At 61.8% G+C, this 13,496-nt stretch overlaps 1 protein-coding gene across 6 annotated transcripts in view; it reads left to right on the top strand.

Annotated features, from left to right (window-relative positions):
• Positions 1-11,364, top strand: part of NF2 (NF2, moesin-ezrin-radixin like (MERLIN) tumor suppressor) — a 42,397-nt gene extending 31,033 nt beyond the window's left edge. For 3 of the 6 annotated variants that reach the window (XM_035571306.2, XM_050714197.1, XM_050714198.1), the window contains one exon: positions 725-995. In XM_035571306.2, the coding sequence (XP_035427199.1) occupies positions 725-917 (193 nt within the window). In that variant the 3' untranslated portion in view covers positions 918-995. Of the gene's footprint in view, positions 1-724; positions 996-2,655; positions 2,716-8,792; positions 10,292-11,254 lie in introns of those variants that run through there. The other 3 variants (XM_035571303.2, XM_035571305.2, XM_050714196.1) reach the window with 2 other exon arrangements.
• Positions 11,365-13,496: the final 2,132 nt, after the last annotated feature.

Below are 13,496 nucleotides of genomic sequence, written 5' to 3'. Positions count from 1 at the left end.
TCAGTATTTAATCACAAGTACAGGCTGGCATGGTGTGATTTGTGTCTTTTTTTTTCTTCCAGTAGATGCTTCGTTGTGGAAGGCAGCTAAGGCTGAGACCTGAGAATGGCTAGAGGGTTTTTGTGCCTTTTTTTTTCTTTCTATTTTTGAGAGGCCTTTCTCTCTCTCAGGGGTGCTGTGTGTCTAAAAACTACCTGATATTTTGGGGAGAGCGCTTGCTCCCACACCCCTTACAAATTAAATCCCTCTAAAACATGAGAAGGCAGCATACCAAGGTCCCTCCTGGAAAATGGCATGAAGGGATTTGTGCCTTTGTGAGTCTGGGAGCTAGGTTTGGAGGTGGGGGGGAGGATGGGACGACAGCGGAGTAGAGAGCACTGCTTAAAACAGTATCTTTTAGGCTGAAACTGCGTAATACTAAATCTGTGTCATGGCACAGCTTCGCTCAAAAATCCTCCAGCAGCCCGAGCTTGGCTTTATTTATTGATTTTCTAGTAACATGACTTAGAGTTCTTGGTCGGGTGTCCGGCTTCTCTTCTGAATCCCGAACGAATGGCTGCTGAGAGTGGTTCAGTGTCTGCCGTAACCTGCTGGTGTCGGCTCCACGCGCTGCGGGTGATGACGACGGGGTTTTCCTGTTACGGTTCCGCCGCCGACTGCCACGGCGTCGCGTCACCACGTGCAGCCAGCCTGCCCTGACCCGGCTCTGTTTTGTGTGCGCTAGGGTGGAGTACATGGAGAAAAGCAAGCACCTGCAGGAGCAGCTGAACGAGCTGAAGACCGAAATCGAGGCGCTGAAACTGAAGGAGAGAGAGACAGCCCTGGATATATTGCACAACGAGAACGCCAGCCGAGGCAACAGCAAGCACAACACTATTAAAAAGGTATCGGAGGGCTCCAGTTTGTATCTCGCCTGACGAAATCCTTTAAAAACAACAAAGTAACCCTGCCTTTATTTTGCACACGTTGTTATAATAAAATTGTTTGGTCTAGGCTTTCTTCCCTGGCTGCTTAGCTTTGAACCAGGGCGCAGGGAGTCGCAGCTTCTGGTGGCTCTGGTTTCATTCTTGCTGCAACCAAGCCTTGCCTTCTCAGTGCTCTGTGAAGGGCTGGGGCGGTCTCGAGGTTTGCCTGTCCTGCTGAACCGTAACAAAAGCGACGCAGAGGTGCTGGTAGGAGGGATTTGCTACCCTAGTCACATCAGGAATGGGAAAAGCCCTTCCTGGCTATTGCAACCATTCCCTAAGGGCAATGCAAGGAAGCAGTTTTGAGTTTGGCTAGGGAATAGTAAGGGGAAAACTACTCCTGATTTATGAGCCCTGAGCAGAAAGAGCCAAAAGCTTCATGCTCTCTTAATCTGTTCTCGAGTAACCTGTAGTGCAGCTGCAAGTACTAACAGCAAAATCTTCTACTGGTAAGGTTCGAGTGGGGTGTGTGCTCCCTGTGCTCCGCACCCTGGAACCACCTGCCTCTAGAAATGCTTTGGGGATTAATGCTTAGCCAAAACGTTGGGGTGCCTGGGTCTGCTAGCGCAGGAGTCACGCCTGGAAGGGCCCAACACAAAGTGTTCGTTATTTTTACATCCAGTCCTCTTCTGTTAGTTGAGTAGCTCTGCTCTTCTCCCAGCTGGGTTCATTCTAACGAGAGCCTGGGCACGCATCCATAATCGGTACAGCGGGACCTACTGGTCAGCTCCAGTCGCTTGCAGAGGCTTTTTCCCAGGGTTTCTGCTAGCAAGTGTCCTTGTGAGCGCCTCGGAAGTCAGTACGGCACGCGTGACAGGGGCGTAGGTTGTGGTAACGGTTACGGGTTTTCAAAACAAATCCTGGCCTGGTAACACGTCTCAGCAGCGAGCAGTAATGCCTGAAAGGGTTCGAAAATATCCATTCGTGCCGACTCTCGTGGCTGGGAGCTTGTGATCGCTGAATTGGGGCAGGAAAATGAATCTAGTGGATAGCGCTGGTTTCCCAGTGCTAGCCTTGTGCTATTTGGGTTCCTGCCTCTCCAGAGGGGACAGCATAAAAATCTTCAGAGGCCCTTTAGTCACTGTAGAATCTGAAACCCTTTCTGCTCCCATTAGGCTTTGTGAGGATACGTCCCCATACTCAGAGCCCTCCGTATAAACAGAAAGTGCTAACTTTTTGCCTCTGACTGTCGCTTTTGAGATGAGTTAATAGAAAGCTGATGGTCCCATTTGTCTCACTTAACGGAGGCGGCAGGCAGGCGTTTGGGCATCTGTCGGCGGAGCGTCCCTGTCGCTGGGGCCGCGCTCAGCCTCCCTTCAGAAGCTGCAGGCCTGTCCCCTGCCTCCGAGAGGGAACCGGGGCTGCCTGGCTCTGGCGTCTCGGCCCCAGGAGCAGAGGTTTTCAGATAACAGCCCGCCGCCGAAGCGCGTCGGAATAAATTACAGCCTGCTTCTGTTAGTGCCTTCGGGAGGTCAGGAGGGCTTTTGTCCCTGCAGTTGTGGTGGAGAGGGAAATTGAAGATGCCCGAGATGGACAGGTGGTTTGGAAATACTTGGGTAACGCCAGCCCCCTGCCCCTCCTGGGAAGCTGTCGGTCACTTCAGCGCTGTACGGATTGTACAAACGACCTGACGTTGCTTGTATCACAGAGGAATTTTTTTTTTTGTGTCCGTTTTATTTTGCTGGTTTAGCCTCAAGCCCAGGGCAGAAGACCTATCTGCATTTGAGACTTCCACATAGGTTGTTCCGAGGTACTCTGCGTGTGGTGAGGGGGTCACCGGCTGTCACGCTAACCCGTGCATGAGCTTGCCCGCGGTGCGCGCTGCTCGAGCCAGCCCCCGGCCCTGCTCCTGCCGCCCCGTGCGCTGTGACCCCGGCCCCCAGCACCCTCCTCCCCGCAGCCCACCTGCCCGGGGGGCGGCCCCGTGCCCGGCTCTCGCGCCGTCAGAAGCGTTCGCAGCTTCTCCGCATTCATTTTCGCACCTGGTCCTCCACGCTGGGCTGCATCTCTCTTGGCAGAAGTTGAGTTGGCAACATCGGTGGGGGAGTGCAGGCAGAGATGCTTAAATAATTGAACACGCCTGCTTTTGCTCTGCTGCCTGTGGCTGGGAATCCGTTGGAGGTACAGGGGGGCCTTTGAAGATTTCCGTAACGAAGTAAAGCAGGACCTGCCCCCTTGTTTGCTGCAGAAAGGAACTCACGAGCTTAAAAAAACAAACAAACCCCATCAATTTCCTCTCGCTGCTGCAGCCAGAGCTGCCGTAGCAGGCTGAAACTTCCCCACCCCGTCTCGGAGCAGGGCAGCAAGTGGCTGTGGCACCCGCGTTGCCTGTCTGAGCAGCACCAGAGCAGCGTGCAGGCGGCAGCTGAGGACAGGCAGCGTCTGCAGGTACTGCTTGGGCCTGGCAGCGCGTGGTGTTGGCCGCTACCACCCCTCGAGGCAGCCCTTTGCAGCCCTGCGCTCTCCTCTCCCGCCCGCTGGCCCCAGCCCTGAGAAATGGCAGGCGCTGGAAATGGGAAAGGTTTCTTGCCCTTTTCCCAGGGCCCGGGATTATTCCCTGCAGCCTGTGCTCGTGGCCGCCAGCCCTTTTTAAGTGACTCAAAGAGCGCGTTTCTGGCTTCGGGGGGATGGTTTGGGGGTTGGAGGAGCTGTGTGCCGCTGGCGGAGCTGTTAGCGGCTCCCTCCCGAATCCCGAGGGTGGCCCTGCCTTCCCCGCCATGCTGCGGGGCGCTCCGGTCCCCCGCCTCCTCCCCACGCTGGTCCTTTCTGCTCTGCCGGCCGCGCCTCGTCTTCCTGGAGCTGCTTCCCTCCAAGGACCAGCCTGGCTGAGCCGGGGGCTTGCGTGCCCTTGGGGAAGAGGGGGTTGGGGGAGCTTCTCTGTTCATTCCGTGGCTGCGGTGTTGCCCCCACCGACGGCGCTCGGCAAATTTTGACTTGTAGCACTAAAAGAAGAGACAATGCGGGTGCTGCAGCGACGGCGCTCCTGAGCGCAGGCGGCAAACGTGCTTGGAAAAAGCCTTTGTGAGAAGTTCCCGAGGGCCAGCGTAGCCCTGCCCGAACATCAGGCACACGCAGCCTGGCTGCTGAGCACCTTCTCAGCACCGCAGCGGAGGCAGGAAGATGCTTCAGCCACAGGCTTCTGCCTGGCCCGTGACCAGAAGCGATCAGCACCGCTCGGGGCTGGTGCTGTTGCCGAGCCGCCGGTGCTCTCAGGATGACGAGGCAGCGCCGTAAATCAGCCAGCGGGGTTTGTGCCAGCTCTCCGTCGCTTCAGCACCTTGCTGGTGTTCCCAAGACGGGCTGCTCCCGTCGCCACGCCTTCCCTGGGGAAGAGGGAGCAGGAAGCTAAAACAAGCGGTGCCCCTCGGGCTGGCCGGCTTCGGGGAGATGCCGGGTGTCCCTGCGGGGCCGGCTGGCGGTTGTTGAGCCCCCTGTCCCGTCCCCATCGGCGCTGGGAGCTCCGTGACACCTTGAATTTGGGTGAGGTCTGCAGGTGAGCACGGCACGGGGAGGGGCGTTGGAGCCCCGGCAGGTTGTGAAGAGCATCAGGCGGCAGCTGAGAGGGGCGCGGTGCCGGGAAGGAGCCCCCGTAATTAAACCAGCTGCACAGCGAGCGCTGCTGAGTGACCTCTGGGTTTTGTTGCCTGCCTTTGAAGATGCCTGCTAAGTTTTTTCGTGTTTAATTACGTGGTTAACATGCTAATCCTATTTTATGAGCTCTGTGGGCACAGCGCAAGCACCTCATCTGGAAGCCGCTTTCTCTGTAGCGCTCTCGGCCGGGGGCTGGCGCTGCCGGCTCCAGCTGGCTCGGCTTCAGGAGGGTTTTGCCGCTCAGACTGCGGTAGAACATGGAAAAAAAGCGCTTCTTCCTCGCCTGCCCCCATGGGGGAAGCCTCCCAGGACAGGCTGCTGCTCCAGAACACGAGCACAACCCGGCCTTTCATTCCAGTTGCTTTCTTCTTGCGTTGTCGTGCTTATTTACGGTGATTTAAGCCCTTGGAGGTATCTGGGCAAGGAGCAGATCTCTGTGCCTGTTCCCAGACAAGTGGCTGTGTCCTTGAGCACCGCTCTGGTCCTTCGACGACCGGCTCTGGGCTCCCGCTGCCCACGGGGCTGCCTTTAGGTTTTTAAGCCGACTTGTAGGACGCAGCACTTGTCCATTTCTGGGGCTGGAGCTCGTTCCTTGGGACCTGCGCTGCTCTCGCCACCGGAGGACCGGGGCCGTGCCTCATCCCCCGGGGGATGCGAGGGACCAGCAAAAGAAATGTTTTCACTCCAGGCACCACTTTTCCCCCAAATCCCAGAGGAAACGGAGGCGCATCCCTCACGGCTCTTGCCCCTGCATCCCCGTGTCTGTGAGCCCAGGTCCCTGCTGGGTTTTTATTCCTGCCCCGGTGCAGGCGAGGTGTGAGCTGCTGCGCCTCGGGGACGGGAAGTGAAACTCCCCGGCAGCTAAACTGGGACAGAGCAGCCTCCTTCCCTTGTTTACAAGGAGCGAAAGGAAACCAGCAGCCGTCAGGCCTATCAGCTATTTTTGTGGCAGCCTTTGAAAAGTGTTTCCTTCGACGGGAGTGTCATCTTCTCCCTTTTAAGCGCGCTCATCAAAGCGGTGGAGGCTGGGGGAAAGTTGTGCTCCGGGCCCCACGCTCGGCACAGAATCAGCGGCCGCGTGGGAGGAGGAGGCAGGGCGAGGGGTGCGGGGGGAACGGGGAGCTTCGGCCCTAGAAGAAGGGGATGTGTGACTCGAGCTGGCCGCCGGGGACGTGGGCAGGGATGGAGAGGACACGGAGGGGAGCGGGGGTGGCAGTAAAGAGGATTTACGGGATGCAGCACTCGGGCTGCGATTTCGCAGGGACTACAGCTCCCTGCCCGCAGCGGCAGCAAAACGTGCCTGGGGAGGCACGGGGAATAAAGACCACGGGGCTGGGAGAGTGCTGAGCACCGGGAGCACGCGGCGAGCCCCCGGGAGCCGCCGTCCCCTGCCCCTGCTCCCGGTGTGGGGCCGGGGCTGCCCGGACCCCGCGCGCCTTCTCCCCCTTTGTGGCAGCAGAAGGGCTGCGCCCGTGGTTACTGGGTTAGCGGCTGTCAAGTGGGTTTTCCTCTTGCTGTTTGCTGTTTGTTTGTTTTCTTGCACAAGTCCAGCAGCTCTGGGTAACGGCAGAGCTCTGAGAAGCCCAGCGCAGGGCTGCAGGGAGCGGGGCTGTTCCCTTCTCCCCCTCTTGATTCATTTGAGCGCTGGCTGCTTAATTGCGCTCCCGCTCCCTCTCTCTAAATTTTCTTTGATGGCTCTGGTAGTGCATTGTGGAGCCCACCCCGCCCTCCCTCCCGCAGGAAGGAGATTATCATAATACTGCTTGTAAATCAATTTTTTTTTTTCCCCCTCTCTGCACTGACGAAAATGTAACTTGCTCCTAATCACTCAGCCTCGCCTGCGCAGCGCTACGGTGCGCGTGTGGGCATTCGGCGCTCCTTGGCGGGCGAGTGGAGCTGCTGCCAGGGCGCTGGGGGCAGTTTGGGGAGGCAGGAGGTGCCGGAGGCCAGCCTGGGGCTTTCCCCAGCAAACGGGGCAGGGAAAGGGGGCTGCTGCCTGCGCTGCTGCCTGCGCGGCGGGGACCTGCCCTGGGGGCAAGTCCCCGAGCCCCATCGCATCCCTCCTGCTGCTCTCCTTGCTTGCCTGTCCCGGTGCAGAAAAGGAAAAGACCCCAACGGGTGGCTCCTGCTGTTAGGGAGGGGGTTCCCTGCAAAGAGCTGCCTGGGGCTCGTGGCTGCAGCCACAACCGACGCCAGCTCAGCTCCGGAGCTCCCCGCGCCCGCCGGCTCACGCAGCCGCTGCCCGGCCCCTGCCGTGGGGCGAGTCATGGTGCCGGGGGGCTCTGCCCTCCTTCCCCAGGCTCTGCCCTCCTTCCCCGAGCGCAGCCCTCGCCTCTTGTCATGCCACGCACAGCCAGGCTGCGGCCGCGGCCGGAGCTCTGCCTCCGCTCCCTTGTCAGCGGAGCGCTGCTGGTGGTGCTGGGCAGGGAGCGGAGCTCTGCCGGCCTGGGGAGCCAGCCTGGAGCTGCTCAACAGCATGAAAAGCAGGAGGAAAAGGAAGGAAGGAAGGAAGGAAAGGAGGGGGGTTTTCCCTCCAGGCACGGCGGAGCATCGCTGGTGGAGTCGGGGTGCGCTCAGGAGCGATCTGAATTCCCTCTCCTGATCCAGCCGCCTGGGCCGTGCGGAAGAAATCCTCCTGCACCACGCGAGCTGCCTGTGCCCCCCTTTTACGTCTCATCACACCCCTCTCTGCTGGGCTCCTGCCTCTCCTGCTGCCTGCGTGGCCGCGGCTGCCTTGCTCCTCCCGTGCCTCGGTTTCCCTGCGTAGCCCCCAAACAGCGATCAGTGCAGGGAAGGCCACAGGTGGAAGCCCCTGGGCAAGAAGTCGCTAATTTGTGACTTCTTCCTCCATCTCTTCCTTCCCCCTGCGCCTGTGCCCTGTCCCCTCGTTGCTCTGCCTTCACACAGCGGCGTTAGCTCCGAGAGCCCCGGCTCGACACGCTCGTGTTCTCCCAGCGGAGCGCCGAGCTTGCAGCAGGAGGATGCGGGAGGAGCGTCCCCGTGCTGGGCTTTGGTGGCTCGGGTACCGCGAGCCCCCAACAGCTGTGGCCAGGGCTTGGAGCAGCACCGTTGCCTTTCCCCCCCCGTCCCACAGAGGAGGTGACTTGAGCAGCGGGGGCGGTAGGAAGGAGGCAGGTGAGAGCTCAGCGTCCTCCTGGGCCCCGCATGGCCTCACCTCCGCCCCCCTGGCGTGGCTGCGGCCACCTCAGCCTGGCAGCGATGAGCCCAGGTCGCTGCCAGCTCCGTGGCATCCCCCCGGGCATCGTACCCCAAATTCTCTGGCTTTTGACCCAGCTGGAAGAGCCAAAAGCAAGAGTGCGCTGCAGCTCCAGAGAGGAGGCTGGAGGGACGGGGGGATGCTGAGGAGGAGCTGAGCCAGCCCTGTTCCAGTAAAGGGCGTTAAGCCCCTGCAGAAATTGCCTCTGCAATACAGATTTTCGGAACGGCATTAGAGCTGTGAAGGAATTACCGAGGAAAGGACAGCGGGGCGAGCGGGGAGGGGGAAGCGCTTGGCAGCTCTGCCGTGGGGCTTAGCTGGCTGCGAGGCGAGCCCGGGATCCCTGCTTCAGCAAAACGCGCGGCCCCGGCGGAAGGCACGCTGCTTAATCCAGCTGAAACGAAGCCCATGCAATTAGCTCGCTGCTTTGGCACATGCGGCTGGTGATTCAGCAGCTGGGGGGAAGGTGGCACTTCTCCCAGGGCGCTGCTTTGGGGGGTTACCCTGAAATACTGGGGTTTTCCTCCTCTCGGCTGAGGGTGTTTCTGCCATCTCTCCTTTGGCCCTTTAGGGAACGGGACTGCGGCTCCCGTGCAGAGCATTATTTTTAGTTCAGCCTCGCTAGCCCTGCCAGAAGCTTTGCTGGGCCAAGTTTCGTGGTGCTGCAGAGCCTTTGCTCCAGGGTCCTCGTGGTGTGAGCGAGCGGCTTCAGCTCCCTGCTCCGGGACGGCCCCGGGTGGGCATCGGGGCCGTGCTTTCCTCCAGGACCCCGTTCTCCAGCCGCCCAAATTCCGCCGCTGCTGCTGCCCCTCAGCACCCTTCCCTCTGTGGGGAGAGCAGGGAGCAGCCCCACACAAGAACCCATAACCTTCCCCGCACCCTTCATCCAGCCCGCGCTTGCCGAGGCTGCGGCGAGACGTCCCCGCTTCTGCCGTCCTCGCGTCTCTGGAGGGGCAGCGGCCGCCCCGCGCCCGGCGGGAGGAGGGAGTCACCCCCGTCTCCCCTCTGCTCTCTTGCAGCTCACAGTACAGAGCACCAAGTCCCGCGTGGCCTTCTTCGAGGAGCTCTAGGACGCGCCCGGCCGCCCCGCACCGCTCTCCGGCCCCAGCGCCCGCGCCGAGGAGCGGGGTGCCCGCACCGGGCATCGCCGCGGCCGCGTCCCGCCACCCGCCCCGGACTGCGACGTTCTCCACCTCAGCGTCTGCCGATCCTCCTCCTCCCTCCCTGCTTTTTTTTTCAGCCTCTCCTGCCTTTTCCTTTTTTTGGTTTTTCCCCCCTTATGTTTTGGCCCAGCCTTTCGGGCTTTTTCCCGGCAGCACAAGGCCGGGGCCGGGGCGCAGCGGAGGAGCGGGACGGGGCTCCCGTTAGCAGCCCCGAGCAGGTGCCAGCGGAGGGCTGTAAATCAGCGGGCCCGGCGGAGGCAGGAGGCTGGCACGGAGGATTTGTGGAGGAGCTGCGGGGGAGAGGGCGAAGGCTGAGGGCTGCTGCTGCGCTGGGGCGAGGAGGAAGGGGCAGGAAGACCTCCTCCTCCTCCTCCTCCTCCTCATTCCTGTATGCAGGAGGGGATGAGGAGCAGGAGAACAGCTGGTGCCAGCCAACTGCGACCTTTTTTCCCTGCAAACTGTGACAAGCAGGGGCAGCCTGAGGCCGGGGGCTCTCCTTGGGGTCGAGGCGGGGCTGCGGCCGGCCGGGATCCTGGCAGAGGGCAATCGCGGCCCCGGCTTTGGTTGCGGGGAGGCAGCGGGTGCCCGCTGCACCCCGCCGAGGTGCCCCCACCTCAGCCCCTCTGTGCCTTTCCTGGGCGCTGCAGCTGCAGCAGCCCCAGCTCCGTGCCCTCCCGTTCCCCCAGCAGCTCGCCCCGCACCCTGCCCGTTCCCCGTTGGGGTGAGCAGGACCAGGAGCTGACGGCCAGGTCCGGCGCCCCCAGACGCACGCAGGGACCCCCCCCATCTCCTCTGCAGCCCCTGGCCGCTGCTCCCCCCACGCCTGGCTCCTGGCCGCCTCCAGCACTACCTCCCCGTGCAAACCGGGGGTCCCGTCCCCAAAACACACCGCGGGTCCCAACCCTGGCCGCCCGCGCTGCGGCTGCCCTGCGAGAAGCCCCTGAGCGAGGTCCCTGGCGCGTCCTCGCGGCTCCGGCCCCACTCCTGCCCTTCCGTGGGGACCCGGCGGGCTCCCAGCGCCCCAGTTCCTCCCTCGCCCCCCCCAGGATGGAGTCGCAGCCCCCCGGGCAGAGCGTGCCCCAAACCCTCTTTATTTAACAGCCTGCTGCCTTGTAGCGACTCCCCGCACGAAGCGCGTCTGCAATTCAGATGGGTTTGGCCGTGGCCTGGCACAGCCTTTTTCTATCCCCGTGGATCGTTGTACTCTGAAGAAATAACGTTTTTTTTTGTTTTTGTTTTTGTTTTTTCTCAGTTGTTTTAATAAAAATTCAAAGCACTACGAGGTGGGGCACGGAGCTCACCTGGTTCTTTTCCCCCACGCCTCCCACACTCGCCAGGACCGCAGCGGGCAGGGGGTGAGCGAACGGCGCGGCCTCGATTTCTTAATCCCTCGAGGACGAAGCCCCGTGGGGACGTGGGGTGTCCCACCACGCCGTCCCCGACCCCGGGGGCTGCTCCTGCTCCCGCGGCCCCAGCCCAAGGCCAGACGATGGGATTTGGGGCCGCTGCCTGCTCCCCAGTGGGGTGGGAGGCGCGGGCGGGCTGGGAGCTGGGGGTGGCGGTGGTTTTTTTCCCTCTTTTGTTGTTCTTAAGCAGGGCAGCCCAGGGGAGATGGGATTGCTGCTTTTTTCGTGTGTGTCAAAGGAATGCTGATGGGGAAAAGGGGGGGATTTGGGGGCTGCGGGAGGGGGCAGGGTAGGGGGGGCTGACCTGATTTCCCGCGCGCGCGGCGCAGCCTCGGCATCAATAATGCAGCCGTTGCTCGCAGCCTGCAGAGGACAGGGAGAACCTCGGGCTGGGGGATTTGGCCCCAAAGCAAAGCCTGGAGGGCTGCTTCGGAAACCCTGAGGATGCTCCGTGTCCCCAGGGGGGTCTCCTTGCCTCCTCCTTGCCCAGAGGGGATGGGGACAGGGGACGGCATCCCCCGGGATCGTGGCTGTGCCCTCTGGGAGCACCCGGCCCCAAAAGGGTCCCCGTGCCCCAAAGGCAGGGCTGAGCTGTGGGACCCAGCCCTGGTGCTGGGATGTGGCTGCTGCGGTGCCATAGGGCCCTGCACTCGCAGCCTTGCACACTCAGCCTTGCACACTCACAGCACTGCACACCTGCAGCCTTGCGTACATGCAGGATCGCGCACTTGCAGCCCTGCACACAGCATTGCATCCATGCAGGGTTGCACGCCCACAGCCTTGCACACGCGCAGCCTTGCACGCTCACAGCCTGTGGCAGCTCCGTGTGAGCGCTCCCAGCAGTGGCAGAATGGGAAATTCCAGCGCTTTCAAAGGAAATTTCATTCTGATTTTTTTTTTTTTCCTTTTTAGCAAAATTAAATTCATCAAAGTCTAGACAGCTTCAGAGAGGATGTGGATTGCGTTGAGATGACTTTGCCCAAGGAAAAAATAAAAATAAAACTATTTAAATGGCTTCTTCCACGTGCTGGAACAGCTCCTGCCTCCTTCCACCCATTCCCCAAACTGGGAAGGGCCCCACGCGAGCTCTGCGCCACTCGGGGGGCTCTGCCCGGAGCTGATTTTGGGGGGTCTTGGGGGCTGCCAGCGCCCACCAGCAGGAGCAGGAGCAGATCCCAAAGTGGGCAAAGCTTGGGGCGGGTTTGGAAAGGAAATCGGGGTTTTCTTTGCCAAACTAAGGGCCTGGCTCCATTTCGGCAGCGTTCCTCAGCACACTTTAATGCTTGGGGGCTGGGGGTGGCTTTGGCACTGCCCTGGGGACGGGCTCACGTCTGGCGTTCAGACCGGGGCCGTTCCTCACTGGTGGGGCACCCCCAGCCTCCAAGGGCACCAGCCCTGCACCAGGCATCTCCGCAGGCACATCGGGAGCCACTCCAAAGCACCCCCCTACTCACATTTATGCGACTTTGAAAACATAAAATGCCCTTAAAAAAATCAGCTAAGCCCCACGCTGAAGCTGGTGCTGCAGGAGGGAGGTCACCTCTGGGGGGGGGAAAGCGGCTGGCGGAGATGCAGTGCCCCCGCTGTCCCTGGGGTGGGAGGGATGCGGGGTGGCCCAGCTCTCGGGGCTTGGTGCCCACCCAAAATCCGCAAAATCCACCCAAAAAGGGGACGGGAGAGCCCTTGTCCCCCCCCGGATCACCAGGGCTCCGTGGGGGCCCGAAGTGACGCTCAGGGTGGCCCCAAAGCGAGAGCCCAGCGCCGCCGGAGCTGTCCCAGTGGCGAGGAGAGGCGCGTGAGGAAACTGAGGCACGGAGGAGGGTTGCAGCGGCGTGTCCCCGTGTGCCCGTGTCCCCGGGGCTGCCCGCCCTGCGGGGCTCCCATTTGGTATTCTGCCCTTGTCCTGCGCGGCGGCGAGGCAGCGCCCGGGGCCTGCAGCCATGCATTATTCATGGGCGCGCGGCGGCGAGGGCGACGCACCCCCCCCCAGGAGCTGCTCCTGCACCCCTGGGTGCTGCGCCCTGGCACCACGGAGCTGCCTCCTGCACCCTGCTGTGTGTGCGTGTGCGTGTGCACAAGTGAAGGGCGTTTCCGCAGGGGCAGTGTGTTTGTGCACGAGGGAATTGCATTCGCACGAGGGGTGCAGTTGCATGAAGCGGGTTGTGCACAAGGGGCGTGCGCTTGCACAAGGGCTGTTTGCATCCAAGTGCGTGCACAGGGAAGGAGTGTTGCACAAGAGACATATTTGCATCACTGTGTGCGTGTGCGCGCGCACAAGCAAAGGGCATTTCCATAGGGGCCGTGTGTTTGTGCACAGCGGAGCTCCATTTGTGCAAGAGATTCTTTTGCACTACAGGTGTGTGCACACGAGGGACGGGCCCGTGCACCAGGGACACACATTTGCACGCCCTAGCCGTGCCGGGAGCAGCGGGCACGCCGCGTTAGTCAGCGCCGGGCTCTGAGTCACCTCCCAGCCGATGCTGCCGGCAGCTGGCACGGCGGCACCTGGCCGTGGCACCGGGGACCAGCAGAGGACACGGGGCGGTGGGACGCTGGGGAGCACCCACGGGGCAGGTCCGGGCCGCAGGGCACAGCCCCAAATCCCCCCCAGCCCCTCCGTGGGGTTACCACGGGGATGTGGGGGGGCCTCGTCTCTGCCTCCGCCAGCCCCCGCACCGTCCTCGGTGGCTCCTCACCCGTAGCCACCAGCTGGATCAGCCCCGGCCCCCCCACCCTGTGGGGTGAGATTCGGAGAGGAGCGGGGCAGAGGCATCGCCCCCGAATCCGCCCCCGTGTCCCAGCTGAGACCTGCTGAGCTCGGGGCGTCTCAGCGGGGGCTTGGCTCGCTGCGGGCTGAGGGAACAAGGGCAGGAGGAGCTCTGGAGATGGAGGAGCTGGAGGAGCGCTGGGATGGGTGCCGGGCCACGCCGTGGGGTGTCAGCGTCATGCAGTGGGGTCACCTTGTGGTGGGGCTCAGGACCCCGCGGTGGGATGCAGGATGAGGTGGTTTGGTGCGGGACCACGTCGCGGAGTGCAGGAGCATGCAGGGGGGTGCAGGACCACACAGCACATTTGGGACCAGGCATTTCAATTTTCCCTGGTTTTCATAAATCTCTTCCCCATAAACCTTACAAGGGGCTCTTTTACCCCGCGG

The sequence above is a fragment of the Cygnus atratus genome, chromosome 17 (genome assembly GCF_013377495.2).
Source record: "Cygnus atratus isolate AKBS03 ecotype Queensland, Australia chromosome 17, CAtr_DNAZoo_HiC_assembly, whole genome shotgun sequence".
NCBI lineage: Eukaryota > Metazoa > Chordata > Aves > Anseriformes > Anatidae > Cygnus > Cygnus atratus.
The sequence above is the reverse complement of the archived record's forward strand: the minus strand, read 5'-3'. Positions and strand labels throughout refer to the sequence as shown.